Source organism: Mobula birostris, chromosome 6, assembly GCF_030028105.1.
Source record: "Mobula birostris isolate sMobBir1 chromosome 6, sMobBir1.hap1, whole genome shotgun sequence".
NCBI classification, from domain to species: domain Eukaryota; kingdom Metazoa; phylum Chordata; class Chondrichthyes; order Myliobatiformes; family Myliobatidae; genus Mobula; species Mobula birostris.
The window spans coordinates 87,395,353-87,416,986 of record NC_092375.1 but is presented as its reverse complement, the minus strand read 5'-3'; the positions used below and the strand labels follow the sequence as shown (position 1 = coordinate 87,416,986).

General features: G+C 46.2%; 1 protein-coding gene across 3 annotated transcripts in view; it reads right to left on the bottom strand.

Annotated features, from left to right (window-relative positions):
- Positions 1 to 21,634, bottom strand: part of LOC140199837 (glutamate-rich protein 6-like) — an 87,746-nt gene that overhangs the window by 32,331 nt on the left and 33,781 nt on the right. For 2 of the 3 annotated variants that reach the window (XM_072262343.1, XM_072262341.1), the window contains exons 4-8: positions 11,092 to 11,148; positions 8,599 to 8,649; positions 7,309 to 7,356; positions 4,974 to 5,087; positions 4,672 to 4,823 (exon numbers count right to left, since the gene is read on the bottom strand). In XM_072262343.1, coding sequence (XP_072118444.1) covers positions 4,672 to 4,823; positions 4,974 to 5,087; positions 7,309 to 7,356; positions 8,599 to 8,649; positions 11,092 to 11,148 — 422 coding nt within the window. The remainder of the gene's footprint in view (positions 1 to 4,671; positions 4,824 to 4,973; positions 5,088 to 7,308; positions 7,357 to 8,598; positions 8,650 to 11,091; positions 11,149 to 21,634) is intronic. The other variant, XM_072262342.1, reaches the window with a different exon arrangement.

Below are 21,634 nucleotides of genomic sequence, written 5' to 3'. Positions count from 1 at the left end.
CTTCGGGCAGATGGGGCTCGTCAGCCGGGGTCGGCAGCTCATCTATGAGAAGGAAAACTCCGATCTCAAACCTCCGCGGCCTTGCAGCTCTACCCACGTGTGGGGAAGGCTCCGGGAGTAAACCCGGAGGGGCTGGAGTCTCTGAGGCAGTCCTACACTGAGTTTGATGCTGACTGGCAGCTCCTGTGACGCTGCTGGGAGCAAACCGTATCGGTTCCTGCTGCTCCATCAGGTTCATCAGCTGCACGGAGAGGAGCAGCCTGCTGCTCGGGCAACAGCTTGCTCGCCATATCACACTGCCCCGGCTTGCGTGTTGCATAGGGAGCTAGGACTAGGACACATATCAATGGTCAACCCCAACCATCGAGGCGCCTCAACCCATACAACTAGTCACAGGCTGGGTATGAGGAGCTTCAGGGGAATACAGACGGAGGGATGAGACGGCCGGTAGGCAGAGGAAGCTGAAGACTCTGCCAAGGATCGACAGAAAGGCAGCAGGAGCGTATTATAGGAGCTCCAGTCAGGAGTGCGGTCTGAGCATAAAGGAGGAGGAAGCCTCAGAGACAAACCGGGACAGAAAAGCAGGTGGGATTCAGTGACAGTAACTTGGGGCGATGGGACCAAATAACCGAAGTGAGAACAAGAATGAAATACATTTCAAACACCAATAAAGAGCACAAAATAATCTGCAGGTGCTGGGGTCAAAGCAACACTCACAACATGCTGGAGGAACTCAGCAGGTCGGGCTGCATCTGTGGAAAAGATCGGTCGATGTTTTCCATGGATGCTGCCCGACCTGCTGAGTTCCTCCAGCATGTTGTGAGTGTTACCAATAGAGTTTGTTGCCATATGGAATGTACAGAAAGGACATAAATTTACATCACAGAAGCCAGCCATTCAGTCATTACTGTTCAGCATCACGTGAACCACTCTCACCTAATCCTATCCACACATCCTCATGTCAGAAGATTCTGGTTTCGACCTGCACAAGAGACATCAGGAGAGTACCGGTGACTGTTACACTGTTGCGCACATTGTTCTGGGGACGAGATGTTGATCCAGTGTCTCATTTGCTCCGTTAATTGAACCTGAAGGATTCTATGGCAGCACCTGAAAGGCGCAGCCATTCCATTGTCTTCTTGATGAACGGACAAATAATCCAGTACACGGCACGACAGCGTAGCAGTCAACACAACGTTTTACAGTGCAGGCCACCCGGGTTCAAACCCCGCCACTCCCTGTAAGGAGTTTGTACGTTCTCCCCGTGACTGCGTGGGTTTCCTCCGGGTGCTCCGGTTTCCTCCCACAGTCCAAGACGTACCGGTTTATAGGTTAATTGGTCATTGTAAATTGTCCTGTGATTAGGCTAGGGGTAAACTGGGTGATTGCCGGAGGACGTGGTTCGAAGGGCTGGAGGGGGTGATTCTGCTCTGTATCTCAATAATTAATAAATAAATTAATTCCCCACATGAAGCCTGCAAACACGAGGAAATCTGCAGATGCTGGAATTTCAAGCAACGCACATAAAAGTTGCTGGTGAACGCAGCAGGCCAGGCAGCATCTCTAGGAAGAGGTACAGTCGATGTTTCAGGCCGAGACCCTTCGTCAGGACTAACTGAAAGAAGAGATAGTAAGAGATTTGAAAGGGGGAGGCAGAGGGGGAGATCCAAAATAATGGGAGAAGACAGGAGGGGGGAGAGATGGAGCCAAGAGCTGGAAAGTTGATTGGTAAAACGGATATGAGAGGATCATGGGACAGGAGGCCCAGGGAGATGGAAAAGGGGGAGAGGGGGGGAAAAACCCAGAGGATGGGCAAGGAGTATAGTGAGAGGGACAGAGGGAGAAAAAGGAGAGAGAGAATATACGTGTATATATATATATCATACACACATACATATAATAATAATAAAAAAGAAAAAATAAATAACGGATGGGGTACGAGGGGGTGGTGGGACATTAACGGAAGTTAGAGAAGTCGATGTTCATGCCATCAGGTTGGAGGCTACCCAGACGGAATATAAGGTGTTGTTTCTCCAACCTGAGTGTGGCTTCATCTTGACAGTAGAGGAGGCCGTGGATAGACATGTCAGAATGGGAATTGGATGTGGAATTAAAATGTGTGGCCACTGGGAGATCCTGCTTTCTCTGGCGGACAGAGCATAGGTGTTCAGTGAAATGGTCTCCCAGCCTGCGTCGGGTCTCGTCAATATACACAAGGCCGCATCGGGAGCACCGGACGCAGTATATCACCCCAGCTGACTCACAGGTGAAGTGTTGCCTCACCTGGAAGGACTGTCTGGGGCCCTGAATGGTGGTGAGGGAGGAAGTGTAAGGGCATGTGTAGCACTTGTTCCGTTTACCAGGATGAGTGTCAGGAGGGAGATTGGTGGAAAGGGATGGGAGGAATGAATGGACAAAGGAGTCGTGTAGGGGGCGATCCCTGTGGAAAGCAGAGGGGAGGAGAGGGAAAGATGTGCTTAGTGGTGGGATCCCGTTGGAGGTGGCGGAAGTTACAGAGAATTAATGTTGGACCCGGAGGCTATACAGAGAATTATATGTTGGACCCGGAGGCTTTAAGTTCCCTGGACCCCACCACTTTATTTTCACCATGGATGTCCAGTCGCTATATACTTCCATCCCCCATCAGGAAGGTCTCAAAGCTCTACGCTTCTTTTTTGATTCCAGACCTAGTCAGTTCCTCTCTACCACCACTCTGCTCCGTCTAGCGGAATTAGTCCTTACTCTTAATAATTTCTCCTTTGGCTCCTCCCACTTCCTCCAAACTAAAGGTGTAGCCATGGGCACCCGTATGGGTCCTAGCTATGCCTGCCTTTTTGTTGGCTTTGTGGAACAATCCATGTTCCAAACCTATTCTGGTATCTGTCCCCCACTTTTCCTTCGCTACATCGACGACTGCATTGGCGTTGCTTCCTGCACGCATGCAGAACTCGTTGACTTTATTAACTTTGCCTCCATATTTCACCCTGCCCTCAAGTTTACCTGGTCCATTTCTGACACCTCCCTCCTCTTTCTAGATCTTTCTGTCTCTATCTCTGGAGACAGCTTATCTACTGATGTCTACTATAAGCCTACTGACTCTCACAGCTATCTGGACTATTCCTCTTCTCACCCTGTCTCTTGCAGAAATGCCATCCCCTTCCTCCGTCTCCGCCGTATCTGCTCTCAGGTTGAGGCTTTTCATTCCAGGAGGAAGGAGATGTCCTTTTTTAAAGAAAGGGGCTTCCCTTCCTCCACCATCAACTCTGCTCTCAAACGCATATCCCCCATTTCACGCACATCTGCTCTCACCCCATCCTCCCGCCACCCCACTAGGAATAGGGTTCCCCTTGTCCTCACCTACCACCCTACCAGCCTCCGGGTCCAACATATAATTCTCCGTAACTTCCACCACCTCCAATGGGATCCCACCACTAAGCACATCTTACCCTCCCTGCTTTCTCTGCTTTCCACAGGGATCGCTCCCTACGCGACTCCCTTGTCCATTTGTTTCCCCCATCCCTCCCCACTGAACTCCCTCCCGGCACTTATCCTTGTAAGTGGAACAAGTGCTACACATGCCCTTACACTTCCTCCCTCACCACCATTCAGGGTCCCAGACAGTCCTTCCAGGTGAGGCGACACTTCACCTGTGAGTCGGCTGGGGTGGTATACTGCGTCTGGTGCTCCTGATGTGGCCTTCTATATATTGGCGAGACCCAGCGCAGACTGGGAGATCGTTTTGCTGAACACCTACGCTCTGTCCGCCAGAGAAAGCAGGATCTCCCAGTGGCCACACATTTTAATTCCATGTCCCATTCCCATCCTGATATGTCTATCCACGGCCTCCTCTACTGTCAAGATGAAGCCACACTCAGGTTGGAGGAACAACACCTTATATTCCGTCTGGGTAGCCTCCAACCTGATGGCATGAACATTGACTTCTCTAACTTCTGCTAATGCCCCACCTCCCCCTCGTACCCCATCCGTTATTTATTTATATACACACATTCTTTCTCTCACTCTCCTTTTTCTCCCTCTGTCCCTCTGACTATACACCTTGCCATCCTCTGGGTTTTCCCCCCCTCCCCCTTTTCCTTCTCCCTGGGCCTCCTGTCCCATGATCCTCTCGTATCCCTTTTGCCAATCACCTGTCCAGCTCTTGGCTCCATCCCTCCCCCTCCTGTCTTCTCCTATCATTTTGGATCTCCCCCTCCCCCCCCCCCACTTTCAAATCTCTTAGTAGCTCTTCTTTCAGTTAGTCCTGACGAAGGGTCTCGGCCTGAAACGTCGACTGTACCTCTTCCTAGAGATGCTACCTGGCCTGCTGTGTTCACCAGCAACTTTTATGTGTGCTGCTTGAAGGTTTGCAAACTTTTTTTGCTGCTGCATTTTTTTAGTCTGCAATGGTCAGTAAAGAGGTTATCTGGAACATCATAAAAAATCCAATATAAATGCAAAATCTGTCTTTCCTCAATGTTGAATAACGTTAGAGCAATTTCCAGAAAATCATTTTGATGCTTGAAGAACTGCAGGAATTTCTTTGGTTTGCATCGGGAAGTACAGTCATAGCCTTCAAGGGGTGGCTATAACTGTGTCTAGTGATGCAAACCAGAAATTCTTCAAACAACCATGATCTAGCTTCTTGGTGGGTGCCTGACACTGTTCCCCTACCTCTCTGCTAGCTTCTTCAATGCTTCTTCAACCTCCAGCTCGGTTGGGTGGAATCCATCCTGATCAGAAACTGACGCCTCATAATCCGGATTCTCCTCCTGGTTCCTCAAGATTTGCTGGTACAGCTCCCAGCTCATATCGCAACAGAAGAGCTGTGCGCAGAATCATTACAAAAAAGACAAGGTTTAGTGTTCCCAGACTATGAAAATGAGGATGCAAGTCCCAAACAAGAAAAATGTCAGAAGTAGGAGATCCGTGTCAGGTTGGAAGAGTTACATCCATCACCATCACAGTTCTTTTACCTTTTCCGGACTGGTCAGCTCCAGCTGAAGGGGGTTTGGGAATGGCAGTCGGAGTTGCTTGCAGAACTCACAAGTAGCAACGCTGGATGACTTGACTATAGCTATCTGAAAATCCTAAGGAAGGAATAACAAGGAATTGCATTGACATCAACACCAACATGACAGACAAATCCAGGGCGTGCTTCAGGTGAGAGGGGACGTTCAAAGGAGGTGTGGTTTACACAGAGAGCGAGTGGTGGGTGGCTGGAATCGGCTGCCTGTGCTAGCAGTGGTGGAGTTACTTATCACAGCGACATGCAAGCGGCTCGAAGAGAGGAACATGAAGAAAATGGACATTGTGTAGGCTGAAGGGATTCATTTTAGTTGGGCATTTAATTACTAGTTTAATTAGTTCAGCACATGGTGGGCCACAGGACTTGTTACAATGTGTGGAAGGGAGGAAAAATATCAGATGATTTATGGAACATGGAGACAAGGTTTTCCAGAGGGAGAAAGGAAGGATATCATATGGTTTACGGAACACGGAGACAAGGCTTTCCAGTGGAAGAGAGGGACAGGGACAAGGCTTCTTGTGGACCAGCCACCGTCCAAATACAGGGATTCCATTTTATCACCATCAACTGCTCCCAGACCCCACCACTGACCCACACAATCAATTAAATGCCCCCAGACCACACCACTCACCCACACGATTAATTAAATGGCCCCAGACCCCACCATTCACCCGCACAATTAACCAACCAACACACACATCTTCAGGATGTAGAAGAAAACTAGAACACCTGGGAGAAACACACACAGTCACAGGGAGAATGGGCAAACTCCAAAGGGGACAGAAGAGGTTTTCAAGGTGATACCTAGAGGGTCCGAGCGACAAGAAGAGGAGAAATTTAAGTGCTTTCTTTTGAGCAGCAGAGCCTGAGGGCAGGCATGATAGGAATTAGTAAGATCATGAGAAGTGACAGATAGGATAGACATTCAGAATCTTTTTTTTCCCCAGCGTGGAAATGTCAAAAGTACTACAGGCATTGAAAGTGAGGTGGGGTAAGTTGAAAGGAGATGTGCAGGACAGGTTTTTTCCTTGTTCCTTGGTCTTATTGACATTGAGTGAGAGGTTGTTGTTATTACACCACTCAGCCAAACTTTCAATCTCCCTTCCTATATGCCAATTCATTACCCCCTTTGATACAGTCCACAACAGTGACGTCATCAGCAAACTTGTATATGGTATTGGAGCTGTACTTAGCCACAGTCATAGGTGTGAACAGAGTAGAGCAAAGGGCTAAGTTCACAGCTCTGTGGTGCTTCTGTGCTGATGGAGATTGTGGAGGAGATGTTTTTGCCAATCTGAACTGACTGGGGTCTACAAGTGAGGAAATCCAGGGTCCAATTGCTCAAGGGGGTATTGAGGCCCAGGTCTTGGAGTTTACTGATTAGTTTTGAGGAGACGATGGTGGTAAATGCTGAGCTGTAACCGATAAAGAGCATCCTGATGTTCCAGGGTTGTGTGAAAAGCCAACGAGATAACATCTGCTGTGGTCCTGTTGCTCTGGTTGCTGAACTGCAGTGAATCCAAGTCACCACACAGACAGGAGCTGATAAGCTTCAACACCAGCCTATCAAAACATTTCATCACTGTGGATGTCAGTGCCACTGGGCGATAGTCGTTTAGACAGGTTACCACACTCTTCTTTGGCACTGGTATGGTTGAAGCCTGCTTGAAGCAGGTGGGTACCACACACTGCCAGAGTGAGAGGATGAAGATATCTGAACACACCAGCCAGCTGCTCAGCACAGATCTTCAGTACTCGGCCAGGTACTCCGCCCAGACCGGATGCTTTCCTTGGATTCAGTCTCCTGAAGGCAGCCTGCACGTCATCTTCAGATACTGAGACCAAAGGATCATTGGGAGACATGGGGTGGGCGATGGCTCTCCACTGAGAAATGGCTGAGCATTTTACAAGTGGATAGAAGATCTGATTGAAGCATTAATATTGTACAGCACATACGACCCATCAGTTATGGTAGAAGCGAAAAACCTGAAACACAGTCTTATTTCTCCCTCCGCACCTGCCACCTCATCACAGTGATTCCCAAAGTTTTCTTTCGTACTATGATGTAAATCCAAGGAAAAACTGGATTTTTTTCAGAAGCACGTTTTACAAGTCTATTGTCTGTCAACAGAAACACTGATTTTTGGACAAAATGGAAGATAGCAACTCTGTATAAAATATCTAATGACTAAATGCGAAGGAGAAAGGAGTTCAGAAGAAAACAGTCAAGTGACATTGGATGGAAAGCAGAAACACGCGACGTAAAAATGAAATCTACTCACCCTGAGAGGACCAGCGGACACCGCCTCTTCAACTTCGCTCACTGTCCTCTACAGTGGATCATTGTTTAGCAAAGAAACAGAAGGTGAGTGTGTCATGTTCTTTGTTGTAAGATTCTAATCACTCGTTTAAACTTCAAAGTAAATCTATTATCAAAGTACAAATCTATCACCATATACAACCCTGAGATTCATTTTCCTGTGGGCATACTCAGCAAACCTATAGAATAGTAAAAGATCAGTGAAAGATCAGAGTGCAGAAGACAACAAACTGTGCAAATGCAAATATTAATAAATAGCAATAAATAAGGAGAACATGAGATAATGAGGTAAAGAGTCCTTAAAGTGAGATCATTGGTTGTAGAAACATTTCAACGCTGGGGCAAGTGAGAACTGTTCAACAGACTTATCTGCTTCTGTTTGCTATCTCACAACCCTGGCTCCCAAAATGGATAACATTACCTCATGATTTCAGGGCCTCAATAACTGCACCCCCCCCCCCCCCACAAGCTCACACCTTCAAATGCAGTCCAAAGAGAAACTATTCCCACACTTTCAAACACATATTGCAAAGATAAATCTTTAACATTTGGTAAGTTCCACATTAACTTAACTGAAAAAATTACTCACTAATTGTTCTGTTCCCTTTAAGGTGGAGAATTAAACATTTTTCACCCCTCCGAAACAGGTGGCTGGTATCACCAATAGACAAATCTTCTCTTCCATTTTGGCCTCTAAATGCCAACCAAGGTGGCATCCCAGACAGTACAGAATTAGCTTGTTTAACAATGTAGTTTGTATGAAGTACTCAGTGTCCTGAGGTATTCATAGCTGACACAGATCTTAACTCCAGCAAGTTGTTTCAGATCCTAACCCTTATTACACCTGGCTATGAAAGGCACACGTATCTCAGCACTAACATTTCAGCATTTGATGCGTGTTTTACAACCAGACAGATTTCCAGTTGATTAATTAAAATGACTGAATCAGCCAGGCAGTGCTGAAGGAAGAACTTAGAAAATAGACCAGAACAATCAGTATAGATCATAGGTTAGAAAGAACAAAAATTGCAACCAGACTGTAGCAACACAGGAGATTCTGCAGATGCTGGAACACACACAGAATGCTGGAGGAACTCAGCTGGTCACAAAGTCCTGATGAAGAGACTCGGCCCGAAACATCGACTGTTTGTTCATCTCCATCAAAGCTACCTGACCTGCTGAGTTCCTCCAGCACATTGTGTTGCACTGAAACATCAGAAAAGGCAGACAGAGCAGGAAAAAGTTTGCCTACCTCAGTGGAATCAAATGGATTAACTTCAAAATCAGATTCTTCACTTCTTGCCTTTTACCATGGTTTGAGGTTCCACACAGGAGAAAGTGATTGTGATAATGAAAAATAATTTTGCATATTTACATAATTCATACAACACTTAAAGGCTGCGCTTGCAATTTATTTTTCTATTTAATCATTTGGACTTACAAATTGAATAGCAATAGCCAATCCCTTAAGGTGCTAAAATCCAATCCCTCAACAAAATACCCGCATGGTAAAGCTTGTACATTTGGTGAATCCCACAAAAACTCACCTGAAAAATTATTCTAATTATTCTGGTTCAGACTTTAACCATCCTTCTTTGCAAAATCCCCTCCCTCCAGTCTTTGCCTGTAAGGACTTTGTACATTCTCCCTATGACTGCATGGGTTTCCTCCGGGTGCTCCAGTTTCCTCCCACAGTCCAAAGACGTACCAGTTGGTAGGTTAATTGGTCATTGTAAACTGTCCTGTGATTGGGCTAGGATTAAATCAGGGGATTGCTGGGTGGTGCAGTTCAAAGGGCCGGGAGAGCCTATTCCGCCCATAGCTCAATGAAATAAAAGACTATTCCAGGATACAATGCTGCTCCTGACATTCTTCCTCTGCTGACAAATGTCGATCAAAGCCCCCATCTGCTCTCTCCACCAGTCCCACATTTACCAACTGGCCCAAGGGCTCATACAGTCTGACACTGAGTACATTTGTTCAACAAACCTGCTAGCCAAAGTTCCCCTCAAATCTGCCCACAAGGCCACACCTTTTTATCAGTAACACACACAAAACGCTGGAGGAACTGAGCAGGCCAGGCAGCATCTATGGAAATGAAGGATTTCGGCCTGATCGACTATATCCTTTTCAATAAGTGCTGCCTGACCTGCTGAGTTCCTCCAGCATTTCGTGTGCATGTCGCCTTAAGAATTATTTGCTTTGAAAGAAATGGCTGCTCAACCTGAGAACTTACTGCACATCTTCAACCACCCTGCAACCTTGAACCATCTAGTTTCTCATCACAGTCATTCTTCACTACGAAATCGCAGTTCTGTTTTATAGAGGGATACTGCTTTGAGTCAGGTCTTTTGGCCCAGAGTCTGCACCAATCACCACATTTGCAATAATCCTAATAATTCTCATTTCATTCTCCCCACATTCTCACTAACCCTCCCCCTTGTAGGTTCTACCTCCACCCCCCACCCACACACTGTGGGCAAGGTAACGTAACAATCAGCACGTGGGGGTATGAGGGAAACGAGAGCAACGCAGCTGGAAAAAGTACATCTGGTCACAGGGAGAAGATGCAATCTCCACACAGAGGTCAGGATTGAACCAAAGTCTCCAACACCGTGAGGCACTGGAACTACCAGCTGTACCACTGTGCCACCTAAAGGTAGATTTTCCTCCCATCACTACCAAGTCAGGTCACTGAAACCATCCCCAAACTATCCATAAAACAATCCACCGAAACCATCCCAAACCTTCCCAAAAACAATCCACTGAAACCATCCCAAACCTTCCCAAAAACAATCCACTCAAACCATCCCAAACCTTCCCAAAAACAATCCACTGAAACCATCCCAAACCTTCCCAAAAACAATCCATTGAAACCATCCCAAACTTTCCCAAAAACAATCCACTCAAACCATCCCAAACCTTCCCAAAAACAATCCACTCAAACCATCCCAAACCTTCCCAAAAACAATCCACTCAAACCATCCCAAACCTTCCCAAAAACAATCCATTGAAACCATCCCAAACTTTCCCAAAAACAATCCACTCAAACCATCCCAAACCTTCCCAAAAACAATCCACTCAAACCATCCCAAACCTTCCCAAAAACAATCCACTGAAACCATCCCAAACCTTCCCAAAAACAATCCATTGAAACCATCCCAAACTTTCCCAAAAACAATCCACTCAAACCATCCCAAACCTTCCCAAAAACAATCCACTCAAACCATCCCAAACCTTCCCAAAAACAATCCATTGAAACCATCCCAAACCTTCCCAAAAACAATCCACTCAAACCATCCCAAACCTTCCCAAAAACAATCCACCGAACCATCCCAAACCTTCCCAAAAACAATCCACTCAAACCATCCCAAACTTTCCCAAAAACAATCCACCGAACCATCCCAAACCTTCCCAAAAACAATCCACTCAAACCATCCCAAACCTTCCCAAAAACAATCCACTGAAACCATCCCAAACCCGTCTTTGTCTCCAGACCCCACAGCCCCAAACTCCTACCCTATGACCTACCTCACAGCCCAATACGAGACTCTAACCCACCCATCACTACTCGCCATATTCCCTCCACTGGCTCAGTACAGACCATTCCATCACACCCAGTGAAATACCGTCGCCAGGGATGAAGAAAGCTGCAAACGCTGGCGCTGGATTCCCTGCACATCCACTGCATAATTATTCTGATCACAGAATGGACACTTATTACAGGGAACTGTGAACCACTCACCTCAGTATCCTCAATACCAGACTCCTCACTTCTGAACTGCTTTTGAAATGCTTCACTCTGCAAATGAAACAGGACACAAGACCCATGTACTCAGTCATTTTTATGCATTCGTAACGACAAAATATTGATCTGAAACATTAACCATTTCTCTCTCCACAGACGCTGCCTGACTTTCTGAGTGTTTCCAGCATTTGTAGTTGTGTTGATTTTTGATGACTCTCGGTTCTATAGTCCTGCCCGTGGTTTCTTTTTCTATTTCATTACATAGGCTCAAGAAAAGGGTAGCCTTAGCACAAGATCTCTTCAAAGTAACTTCCACCACCACTGCAGATTCTCTCAAACCCACTTTGCCACCAGAGTTTTAAAATTTTGGAAGGAAAAGCTTCCCCCCGCTTCGTTTAGATGCCACCTGCTTTGGCGACAAAGGTGAATAGTAATCAGGCTATGTTTCTTCCTCTTGGTAGGAGATACTGGACATACAGGATATGAAGCTCCACCTGAAGGATGTGGGAATTCACAAACAATTCCGACATTCCAGATGGGAAGCGTGTCCAGCTGCAGCTCCTGTCCGACCAGACAAAGCAAATGGAGCTGGGCTCGGACTCACTGTGGAGCATCTGAGAGGCCGAAAGTGTTCTGGACAGTAGGTTGAGCCAGTTTAGTCACACTGTTGGTACAGAAAGAAAGACAACGAAGGACCACCAGTCTCAATCAAACTTTCAAGCACCCGAGCCTTAGCAGCTATTTGTAGCGGAAATGGTGACTACCTCAGACCTCTGTGTCAAGAGGTTCTCTCGAACAACACAAATGGCCTAGCACAAAGCTTTTATCTAATTATGTAGATTGTCTTTTTTCTATCCATCCTCTTCTATCAAATAACCTTTAATGTACCCTCACTGGAAGGAGGTGGGAATGTGGAGAACTGAATTTCAAAACTAGAACTTCAAACACAAGCAGCAAAATTTCAACCTTCTCCTATTTCAGCCCACGTATTCTAGGCCAACAGTTCACCAGCAGCCTTGACTCTCTCTTATGTTGTCAAAATATCTGCTCAGCTAAGGCCACGGGCTTTGTGAGGCAGATTACTTCATCTCAGCTGGGATGTTGCTTACTCGTCCTGGCTCCAAGCTGAGCCGAGGGTGACCGTGGGAAGTGATCCGGCATCATCACCGGGAAACAGGGCTGGGCTTGGCCGCACGTCTCTGAGGGTGAACTGGTGTTGATTTCACTGTGTCGGGTGTGGAGATGGGAGACTGGTGAGCCCCTTAAGAAATGTAGGAATGGAAAGGAGGACGCATGGAAAGATCGCCTGAATGGACAGCAAACTTCATCCAGCCAAGGCTGTACCTAAAACCAAATATGAGGTGGACGTGTGGAATCCTGCTTATGATATCCACTCTCCTAGTTTCATTTTAGAATGCAGTCTGAGTAAAGAGTGTCACATACCTCACGGATATCTTTTGACCCTCTTATGAGGATGATGTAATGATCTCGCGGAGGTCACCTGATGTAATTTTCCCGCCGATGTGAGGTCATGTGATGACCTGTTCTCACCAGGTATATAAGGGTAGACCCCTGGTGACGCAGTTAGTTTTCCAGTTAGAGCGTTAGCCAGATATTCCGCTCCGCTGCATATTTGCCTTATGACGCATTTTAATTTAAAACGGAGTTTTACGTTCTATTGTAAGGTACAAACGTGTTGGGCTGGCAGTTTAACCAATAGCTGCCAGATTTGTTGATGTACCTTTTCCGTAGTATTGGACAGTGAAGACGGGAACCTGAAAGAGTCGTTCGACGGTTGAAAGGATCCACCATTATTGAATTCGTTCAAGAAAGAGTGATCTGCATGAGATAGCCTCTGCTAAAAGCATCAGAAAAGGCTGTGCAGTCTCTAGTATCCAGAGGGAAAGGTCAGTACCTTTAAACCATTTTATTTCCGTCGTCGTGAATCCTGCGAACAAGGCCAGGATCCGGCTGGGATCGGCAGTGACACTGTGTCTTCGAGGAATTCTTTACTTCAGGAAGGTCTCTCCTAATTGACTGTATAAATCTCTTGGACTTTCGAATTTACCTTTCTAAGAACTGTTTTTGAATTTACCACTTTAAGAACTGTTTTCGCATTTATCGCTTTAAGAACTAGTAGAGTGGCGGTTTATTAAATGGCCGCATAGCAGTTTAGTTCCGGTTAAGGTTTTTCATTTGTTTATCATTTTACTAATTTTGAGCTGAGTTTAATAAATGTTTATTTGTTTATAGAACCTGACTAAATTCTATATTCATTGTTGCCGGTCATGTGACGAGCAACTTGAACAGGATAAATACATTAAACAGGATAAAATGTAATGAAACAGGATAAGGCAATAATGCAGATTAGTGATGCAGCACATTGAGCTCTGCAAGATCCTACTGTCCCCCTCAGTTTCTGCCACCACTGCTTGGGGCAGACCTCTCGATAGGGAGTTCCTGGATGTAATGATAAACTGAAATCCTCCTGAGCTCCACACTTGGGAATGCGTGGTAGCGAGTTTGCATGCTAATAGAAAGAAGGGGAGGAGAGTTCGCTCGCTCCAGTCACCAGCCAAGGTAATATCCTCGCTAACAATAAAACAAAGTTACCATCTTTGAGCCTACAGCCCTCGCCGGGTCACCCTGCAAAAGGTGGCGGATCATATCTTTTTTAGAATTGGGTAATTATCTGCTGGCAGCTGTGGATGTCTGCATCTTCTGAGAAGCAATATTGCAGCTCTCACCACCGTGCACCCCACCCCATACCCTTTGGGTACAGACCTCTGTCAAAGATAATGGTCACTCTTTGAGGCTGGAAGGCTAACTGGGACACCACCATCATTCGCCTGCTCCCGCTCGAACCAGCTGCAGCAATGGAAAGTTGCTGTAACCCTGGGCCAGACAGCTTCAGCAAAGAGCTGAACTGCGCAAGACGGTGTCTGCCAAGATCTCCAGCTTCCTTTCCTGTTTCAATTCATTGTCCGATCATGGCCACCACCAGCAAGGCCCTTGTCTACTGACCAACTTCTGTTTGCTCTTCACAAAACAACTCCGTTGTTAACCGAAGTCCTTAGCAAAATAATCAAAAGCTCTCCAGTGGAAGACTATTTCATTTCCCCTCCTAAATAACTTAAGAGAGATCAAGATTCAAATTCCCTTCTTCTTTGCCTGAGTGATGATCTGGCACAACTGAAGCCTCTGGCTGTCCACTCTGTCTGAACTTATAGAATCATAGAGTTAGCCAGCATGCAGTCTGGCCTTCAGCCCAACTTATCTATACTGACACTCACAACTCCGGCCCGAGACGTTGACTGATCGTTTCCACGGATGCTGCCCGATCTGCTGAGTTCCTCCAGCGTGTTGTGAGTGTTGCTTTGACCCCAGCATCTGCAGATTATTCTGTGTTTACGATTATCTAGTTACTTCCCTGAAACAGCCCCATTTGCTTGATTTTGGCCTATATCTCCTAAACCGTTTACGCCCACGTATGTACCCAAAAATCTTCTAATTGTACCCACCTCTTCTGGCAGTTCCGTTCAAATACTTACCACCCTCAGTGTGAAAATCTTTCCCCTTTAAATCTTTCCCTCTCGCCATAAACCTATGCCTTTAAGTTTCAGATGTCCCTACCCTGGGAAAAAGTCTTGTGGCCATCCATCTTATCTATGCCCCTCATTATTTTCTAAAACTTCAGAACAAGGGTTCACAGCCTTTTTTTAATGCCATGGACCCTTACCATTCACCGAGGAATCTGTAGAGCCCGGGTTGGGAACTCCTGGTCTAGAAGATCACCTCTCTGCCTCCTACACTGTTCATTTTATCGGTAGGACAGTCAGACTGATTGTGCCACGATAGCTAGTCCAATCCACCAGATATTCCTACCCATTCTACCAGTAAGTGAACTCACAGCACAGTCAGCAAAGGAACATCCACTGCTACAGCTGAAGTACATGGGTCATCAAAACCAGATTTAAATTTACAGCTTTGCAGCAGCAGTACAGGGCAAGGCATAAACATTTCTGTAACTTACAGAAATAAATGTATAGCACAAAAGACAAATAATCTCCACAGGTTCATGGGCCGCTCAGAAATCCAACTGGTGGAGGAGGAGAAGCTGTTCCTAAAAGACCGAGTCTGAGTGTAAACCTTCAGGCTCCTGCACCCGCTTCCCGATGGCAGTAACACAGACGACATGCCTCGGACAGTGGAGGCTCTTAATGATGGGTGCTGCTCTCCCCTCGAAGATGTCCTCACTGGTGGGGAAGGCTGAGCCCATGATGAAGCTGGCTGAGTCTACAATCCTCGGCAGCCTCCGGCGATCCTGTCCATTGGGAGGTCTATGACACAATCACCACTCGTTAAGAGTCTTTGTTGACAAGCCAGAACCGCTCAAAATCCTAATGACGTGGGGCCGGTATTGTGCCTCCTTCGTGATTGCATCCATCTGTTGGTCCCAGGATAGATCCCCTGAGATGGAAGGACCCTTAACACTGTTGATATGCAGAGGGATCTCAGGGCCCATGAATACAGTTCCCTGAAAGTGGCTGCACAAGAGTGTGTGTGTGTGTGTGTGTGTGTGTGTGTGTGTCTGTCTGCGTGTGCCTGTGTGTATGCGTCTGTGTGAATTTTTATGTCGGTGTGAGTGTGTGTGTGTGTCTGTGTGTGGGGAGGCGTTGGGTAAAGAAGGGGAATAGGCAAATGGCATGCATGCCTTTATCAAATCATTGAGTACAAGAGTCATGAAAATCTGTTACAGCTTGATAGAACTCTGGTTAGGTCACATCGAGAGTATTGAATTCAATCGTGGTTGCCCGTTTGTAGAAGTTTACCAGGATGCTACCTGGATTAGAGGCCATGTGCTATAAAGAGAGATTAGACAAACGAGGCGAATTTTCTCTGGAGCAGCAGAGGCTGAAGGGAGAAAGGAGGACCTGATAGAGATTTATTACATATGAGACATACATAGGGTATCAACTGGTATCTTTATCCCCAGGGTCAAAATGACTGACCAGTATGCCTAATTAGAGGGCATGCATTTAAGGTGAAAGTTCAAAGGAGATGTGGAATAAGGAGTGAGTGGGAGCAGAGTGTAGGGCTTTGGCTTCAACGGGCTTCGGCAGTAAACGGGAAGAGGCGAGAGCGAAGCACCAACTCTTTTTATTTCCCCCCCCCCACCCCTTTTGCGAATCGAACCGGACAGACAGGAACAGCAGGGCTCTCACAGCTAACGGTACGAGCTAATGGTTTAAAAAGTTCGTCTGTTTGGCAAGGTAAGTGGGTGAGTAGACTTATTTTTCCTGTTTCATTCCTGTAGAATTAGGTAGCATGCCTGCAGGGTTAGTGCTTCTTTCAAGGTGTCAGATGTGGGGATCCTGGGAGACCTCCAGCCTCCCTGATGGCCACATCTGCACCAGGTGCACCGAGATGCAGTTCCTCAGAGACCGTGTTAGGGATCTGGAGCTGCAGCTTGATGACCTACTGCTTATCAGGGAAAGTGAAGAGGTGATAGACAGGAGCTACAGGGAGGTAGTTATCCCTAGGCTACGGGGGTCAGAAGACTGGGTCACTGTCAAGAGAGGGAGGGAAAATGCCCGGATAGTGGAGAGCACACCTGTGGCTGTCCCCCTCAGCAACAAATATCTTGCTCTAGATGCTGTTGAGGGGGATGACCTGACAGGGGACGCCCACAGTGACCGGGTTTCTGGCACTGAGCCTGGTGATGATGTGCAGGAGAGAAGGGGGGAGAAGAGGAATGCGGTAGTCATAGGGGATTCCATAGTCAGGGGAACAGACAGGAGATTCTGTGAGCCTGATAGAGATACCCACATGGTGTGTTGCCTCCCAGGTGCCAGGGTACGGGATGTCTCGGATCGGGTCCTGAATATTCTAAAGGGGGAGGGTGAGCAGCCAGTTGTCTTGGTACATGTTGGGACCAATGACATAGATAGGACAAAGGAGGAGGTCCAGAAGAGAGATTTCCAGGAGTTAGGAAGGAAGCTGAGAAGCAGGACCTCCAGGGTAGTAATCTCGGGATTGCTACCTGTGCCACGTGCTAGCGAGGGCAAGAATAGTAGGATCAGGCAGATGAATGCATGGCTGAGAGACTGGTGTAGGGGGCAGGGCTTCAGATTCTTGGATAATTGGGATTTCTTCTGGGGGAAGTTTGACCTGTTCAAAATGGACAGGTTACACCTGAACCCGAAGGGGACCAATATCCTGGCGGGAAAGTTTAATAGAGCTGTTGGGGAGGGTTTAATCTAATTTGGCAGGGGGATGGGAACCGGAATGATAGAGCAGAGGAAGGGGAAAACAGAAATAAATCTAAGATAGTGAGCAGTAAAGATGTCAGGAAAGACAGACAGGTGATGGGACAAATTTGTAGCCATTGGGATGAGTTGCAGTGCAATAAAGTTGCAGTGGAATCAAAGCAAAAAGTACCAAATACTGGTCTTAAGGTGTTATATTTAAATGCACGCAGCATAAGGAATAAGGTGGATGATCTTGTCGTACAGCTACAGATTGGCAGGTATGATATTGTGGCCATCACTGAGACCTGGCTAAAGGATGCATGTCTCTGGGAGCTGAACGTCCAAGGATACACGGTGCATTGGAAGGATAGGAAGGTAGGCAGAGGGGGAGGTGTGGCTTTATTGGTATGAAATGATATTAAATCATTAGAAAGAGGTGATATAGGATCGGAAGGTGCAGAATCTTTATGGGATGAGCTAAGGAATAGCAGGGGTAAAAGGACCCTGATGGCAGTTATTGATAGGCCTCCTAACAGCTGCAGGGATGTGGACTACAAATTACAACTGGAAATAGAAAAGGCTTGTCAGAAGGGCAGTGTTATGATAATTGTGGGGGATTTTAACATGCAAGTGGATTGGGAAAATCAGGTCGGCACTGGATCTCAAGAGAGAGAATTTGTAGAATGTCTGCGAGATGGCTTTTTAGAACAGCTTGTTGTTGAGCCCACTAGGGGATCGGCTGTACTGGATTGGGTATTGTGTAATGAACCGGAGGTGATTGGAGAGATTGAGGTGAAGGAACCCTTAGGAGGCAGTGATCATAACATGATTGAGTTCACTGCGAAATTTGAAAAAGAGAAGCCGAACTCTGATGTGTCGGTGTGTCAGTGGAGTAAAGGAAATTACAGTGGCACGAGAGAGGAACTGGCCAAAGTTGACTGGAAAGGGACACTGGCGGGAAAGATGGCAGAGCAGCAGTGGCTGGAGTTTATGCGAGAAGTGAGGAAGGTGCAAGACAGGTATATTCCAAAAAAGAAGAAATTTTCAAATGGAAAAAGGATGCAACCGTGGTTGACAAGAGAAGTCAAAGCCAAAGTTAAAGCAAAGGAGACGGCATACAAGGAAGCAAAAATTAGTGGGAAGACAGAGGATTGGGAAGTTTTTAATAGCTTACAAAAGGAAGCCAAGAAGGTCATTAAGAGGGAAAAGATTAACTATGAAAGGAAGCTAGCAAATAATATCAAAGAGGATACTTAAAGCTTTTTCAAGTATATAAAGAGTAAAAGACAGGTGAGAGTAGATATAGGACCGATAGAAAATGATGCTGGAGAAATTATAATGGGAGATAAGGAGATGGCAGAGGAACTGAATGAGTATTTTGCATCAGTCTTCACTGAGGAAGACATCAGCAGTATACCGGACACTCAAGGGTGGTAGGGAAGAGAAGTGTGCGCAGTCACAATTACGACAGAGAAAGTACTCAGGAAGCTGAATAGGCTAAAGGTCGATAAATCTCCTGGACCAGATGGAATGCACCCTCGTGTTCTGAAGGAAGTAGCTGTGGAGATTGCGGAGGCATTAGCGATGATCTTTCAAAAGTCGATAGATTCTGGCATGGTTCCAGAGGACTGGAAGATTGCAAATGTCACTCTGCTATTTAAGAAGGGGGCAAGGAAGCAAAAAGGAAATTATAGACCTGTTAGCTTGACATCGGTGGTTGGGAAGTTGTTGGAGTCGATTGTCAAGGATGAGGTTACAGAGTACCTGGAGGCATATGACAAGATAGGCAGAACTCAGCATGGATTCCTTAAAGGAAAATCCTGCCTGACAAACCTATTACAATTTTTTGAGGAAATTACCAGTAGGCTAGACAAGGGAGATGCAGTGGATGTTGTATATTTGGATTTTCAGAAGGCTTTTGACAAGGTGCCACACATGAGGCTACTTAACAAGATAAGAGCCCATGGAATTACGGGAAAGTTACGTACGTGGATAGAGCATTGGCTGATTGGCAGGAAACAGAGAGTGGGAATAAAGGGATCCTATTCTGGTTGGCTGCCGGTTACCAGTGGTGTTCCACAGGGGTCAGTGTTGGGTCCACTTCTTTTTACATTGTACATCAACGATTTGGATTATGGAATAGATGGCTTTGTGGCTAAGTTTGCTGACGATATGAAGATAGGTGGAAGGGCCGGTAGTGCTGAGGAAACGGAGAGTCTGCAGAGAGACTTGGATAGATTGGAAGAATGGGCAAAGAAGTGGCAAATGAAGTACAATGTTGGAAAGTGTATGGTTATGCACTTTGGCAGAAGAAATAAACGGGAAGACTATTATTGAAATGGGGAAAGAATTCAAAGCTCTGAGATGCAACGGGACTTGGGAGTCCTCTTACAGGCTACCCTTAAGGTTAACCTCCAGGTTGAGTCAGTGGTGAAGAAGGCGAATGCAATGTTGGCATTCATTTCTAGAGGAATAGAGTATAGGAGCAGGGATGTGATGTTGAGGCTCTATAAGACGCTGGTGAGACCTCACTTGGAATACTGTGGGCAGTTTTGGTCTCCTTATTTAAGAAAGGATGTGCTGACGTTGGAGAGGGTACCAAGAAGATTCACTAGAATGATTCTGGGAATGAGAGGGTTAACATATGAGGAATGCTTGTCTGCTCTTGGACTGTATTCCATGGAGTTTAGAAGAATGAGGGGAGACCTCATAGAAACATTTCGAATGTTAAAAGGCATGGACAGAGTGGATGTGGCAAAGTTGTTTCCCATGATGGGGGAATCTAGTACGAGAGGGCATGACTTCAGGATTGAAGGGCGCCCATTCAGAACAGAAATGCGAAGAAATTTTTTTAGTCAGAGGGTGGTGAATCTATGGAATTTGTTGCCACGGGCAGCAGTGGAGGCCAAGTCATTGGGTGTATTTAAGGCAGAGATTGATAGGCATCTGAGCAGCCAGGGCATCAAAGGTTATGGTAAGAAGGCGGGGGAGTGGGACTAAATGGGAGAATGGATCAGCTCATGATAAAATGGCGGAGCAGACTCGATGGGCCGAATGGCCGACTTCTGCTCCTTTGTCTTATGGTTCTTATGGTAAGTTATTCCCCCCACCCCCATAGAGAGAGTGGCAGATGGGCAGGTGCCTGGAATGCACTGCCAGGGATGGTGCAGGAGGCAGATACAACAGACTTGTTGAAGGGGCTGTTAGATTGGCACGTTAACATGCAGAGGATGGAGGGATATTGACCACGTGCAAGCAGAAAGTATCATTTAACTTAATACACACAAAATGCTGGAGGAACGCGGCCGGCCAGGCAGCATTTATGGAAAAGAGTAAACGACAGATGTTTTGGTTTGAGACCCTTCATCAGGACTTCCATTAGTTTAATTAGATCAGCATAACATTGAAGGCCCAAGGGGGCTGCTCCTGTGCTGTACTGTTCTGTGTGAAATGCTTTACCTTGAGGAGTCTTTCGGGTGTAATAACAAAGACAATACATCTGCACAGACTTAACTCCACACAAGGCAGCATGAAAATGAGCAAACAGATTATTTGAATTGTTCAAGGAATAAACATTGACTATCAATACCAGGGGAAAGGCTCTTGCTTTTCTTTGAGCTGATGGTATAGGATCTTCAACATCCATTTCAGGAAGCAAGTGAGGTCTCAGTTTAGGAACTCATCTCAAAGACAGCACCTGTAATGGTACAGTTCTCCATCCCCTGGGATGGTACAGCATAGCTTTTGTATTCAAGTCCTACAGTAGCCTTTAATCCAGAAATCTCGTACTCACAGTACAAATACTAAGATCTCTCCCATTGTCTTCAGCACAGAAAACATTTAGAGTATGATTAATAAAAGCAAAAGGAGGCCATTCAGCCCCTCGTGCCTATTCTAAGATTCAGTATGATTATGACCATCTTTTTCCCCAACACCATTTTTCTGCGGTGACCTCATGGTGAATATCAAAAAAACTATTAATCTCCTTTTCAAAGGCTAAGCCTCTTCTACCTTCCAGGAGAAAGAATTCCACTCTTCTGCCAGACAGATTCTTCCCATCTGTGTCCTGAACGCCTGACCTTTAGTTGAGGCCAATGACCTTTTGTTTTGGCACTATTGCATCCCAGACAGGAGGCCCATCAAACCAGCATCTAAGTTCCTTTTTCTCTTCTGTTTCATCCAATCCTTTACTAATAGGGATACCCTTCCTTTTCCAGTTTGCTATTTCATCTAAAATGTAAGTACAAAAGACATTCAGACACCAACCATGGTCACTTTTCAGCCATGTG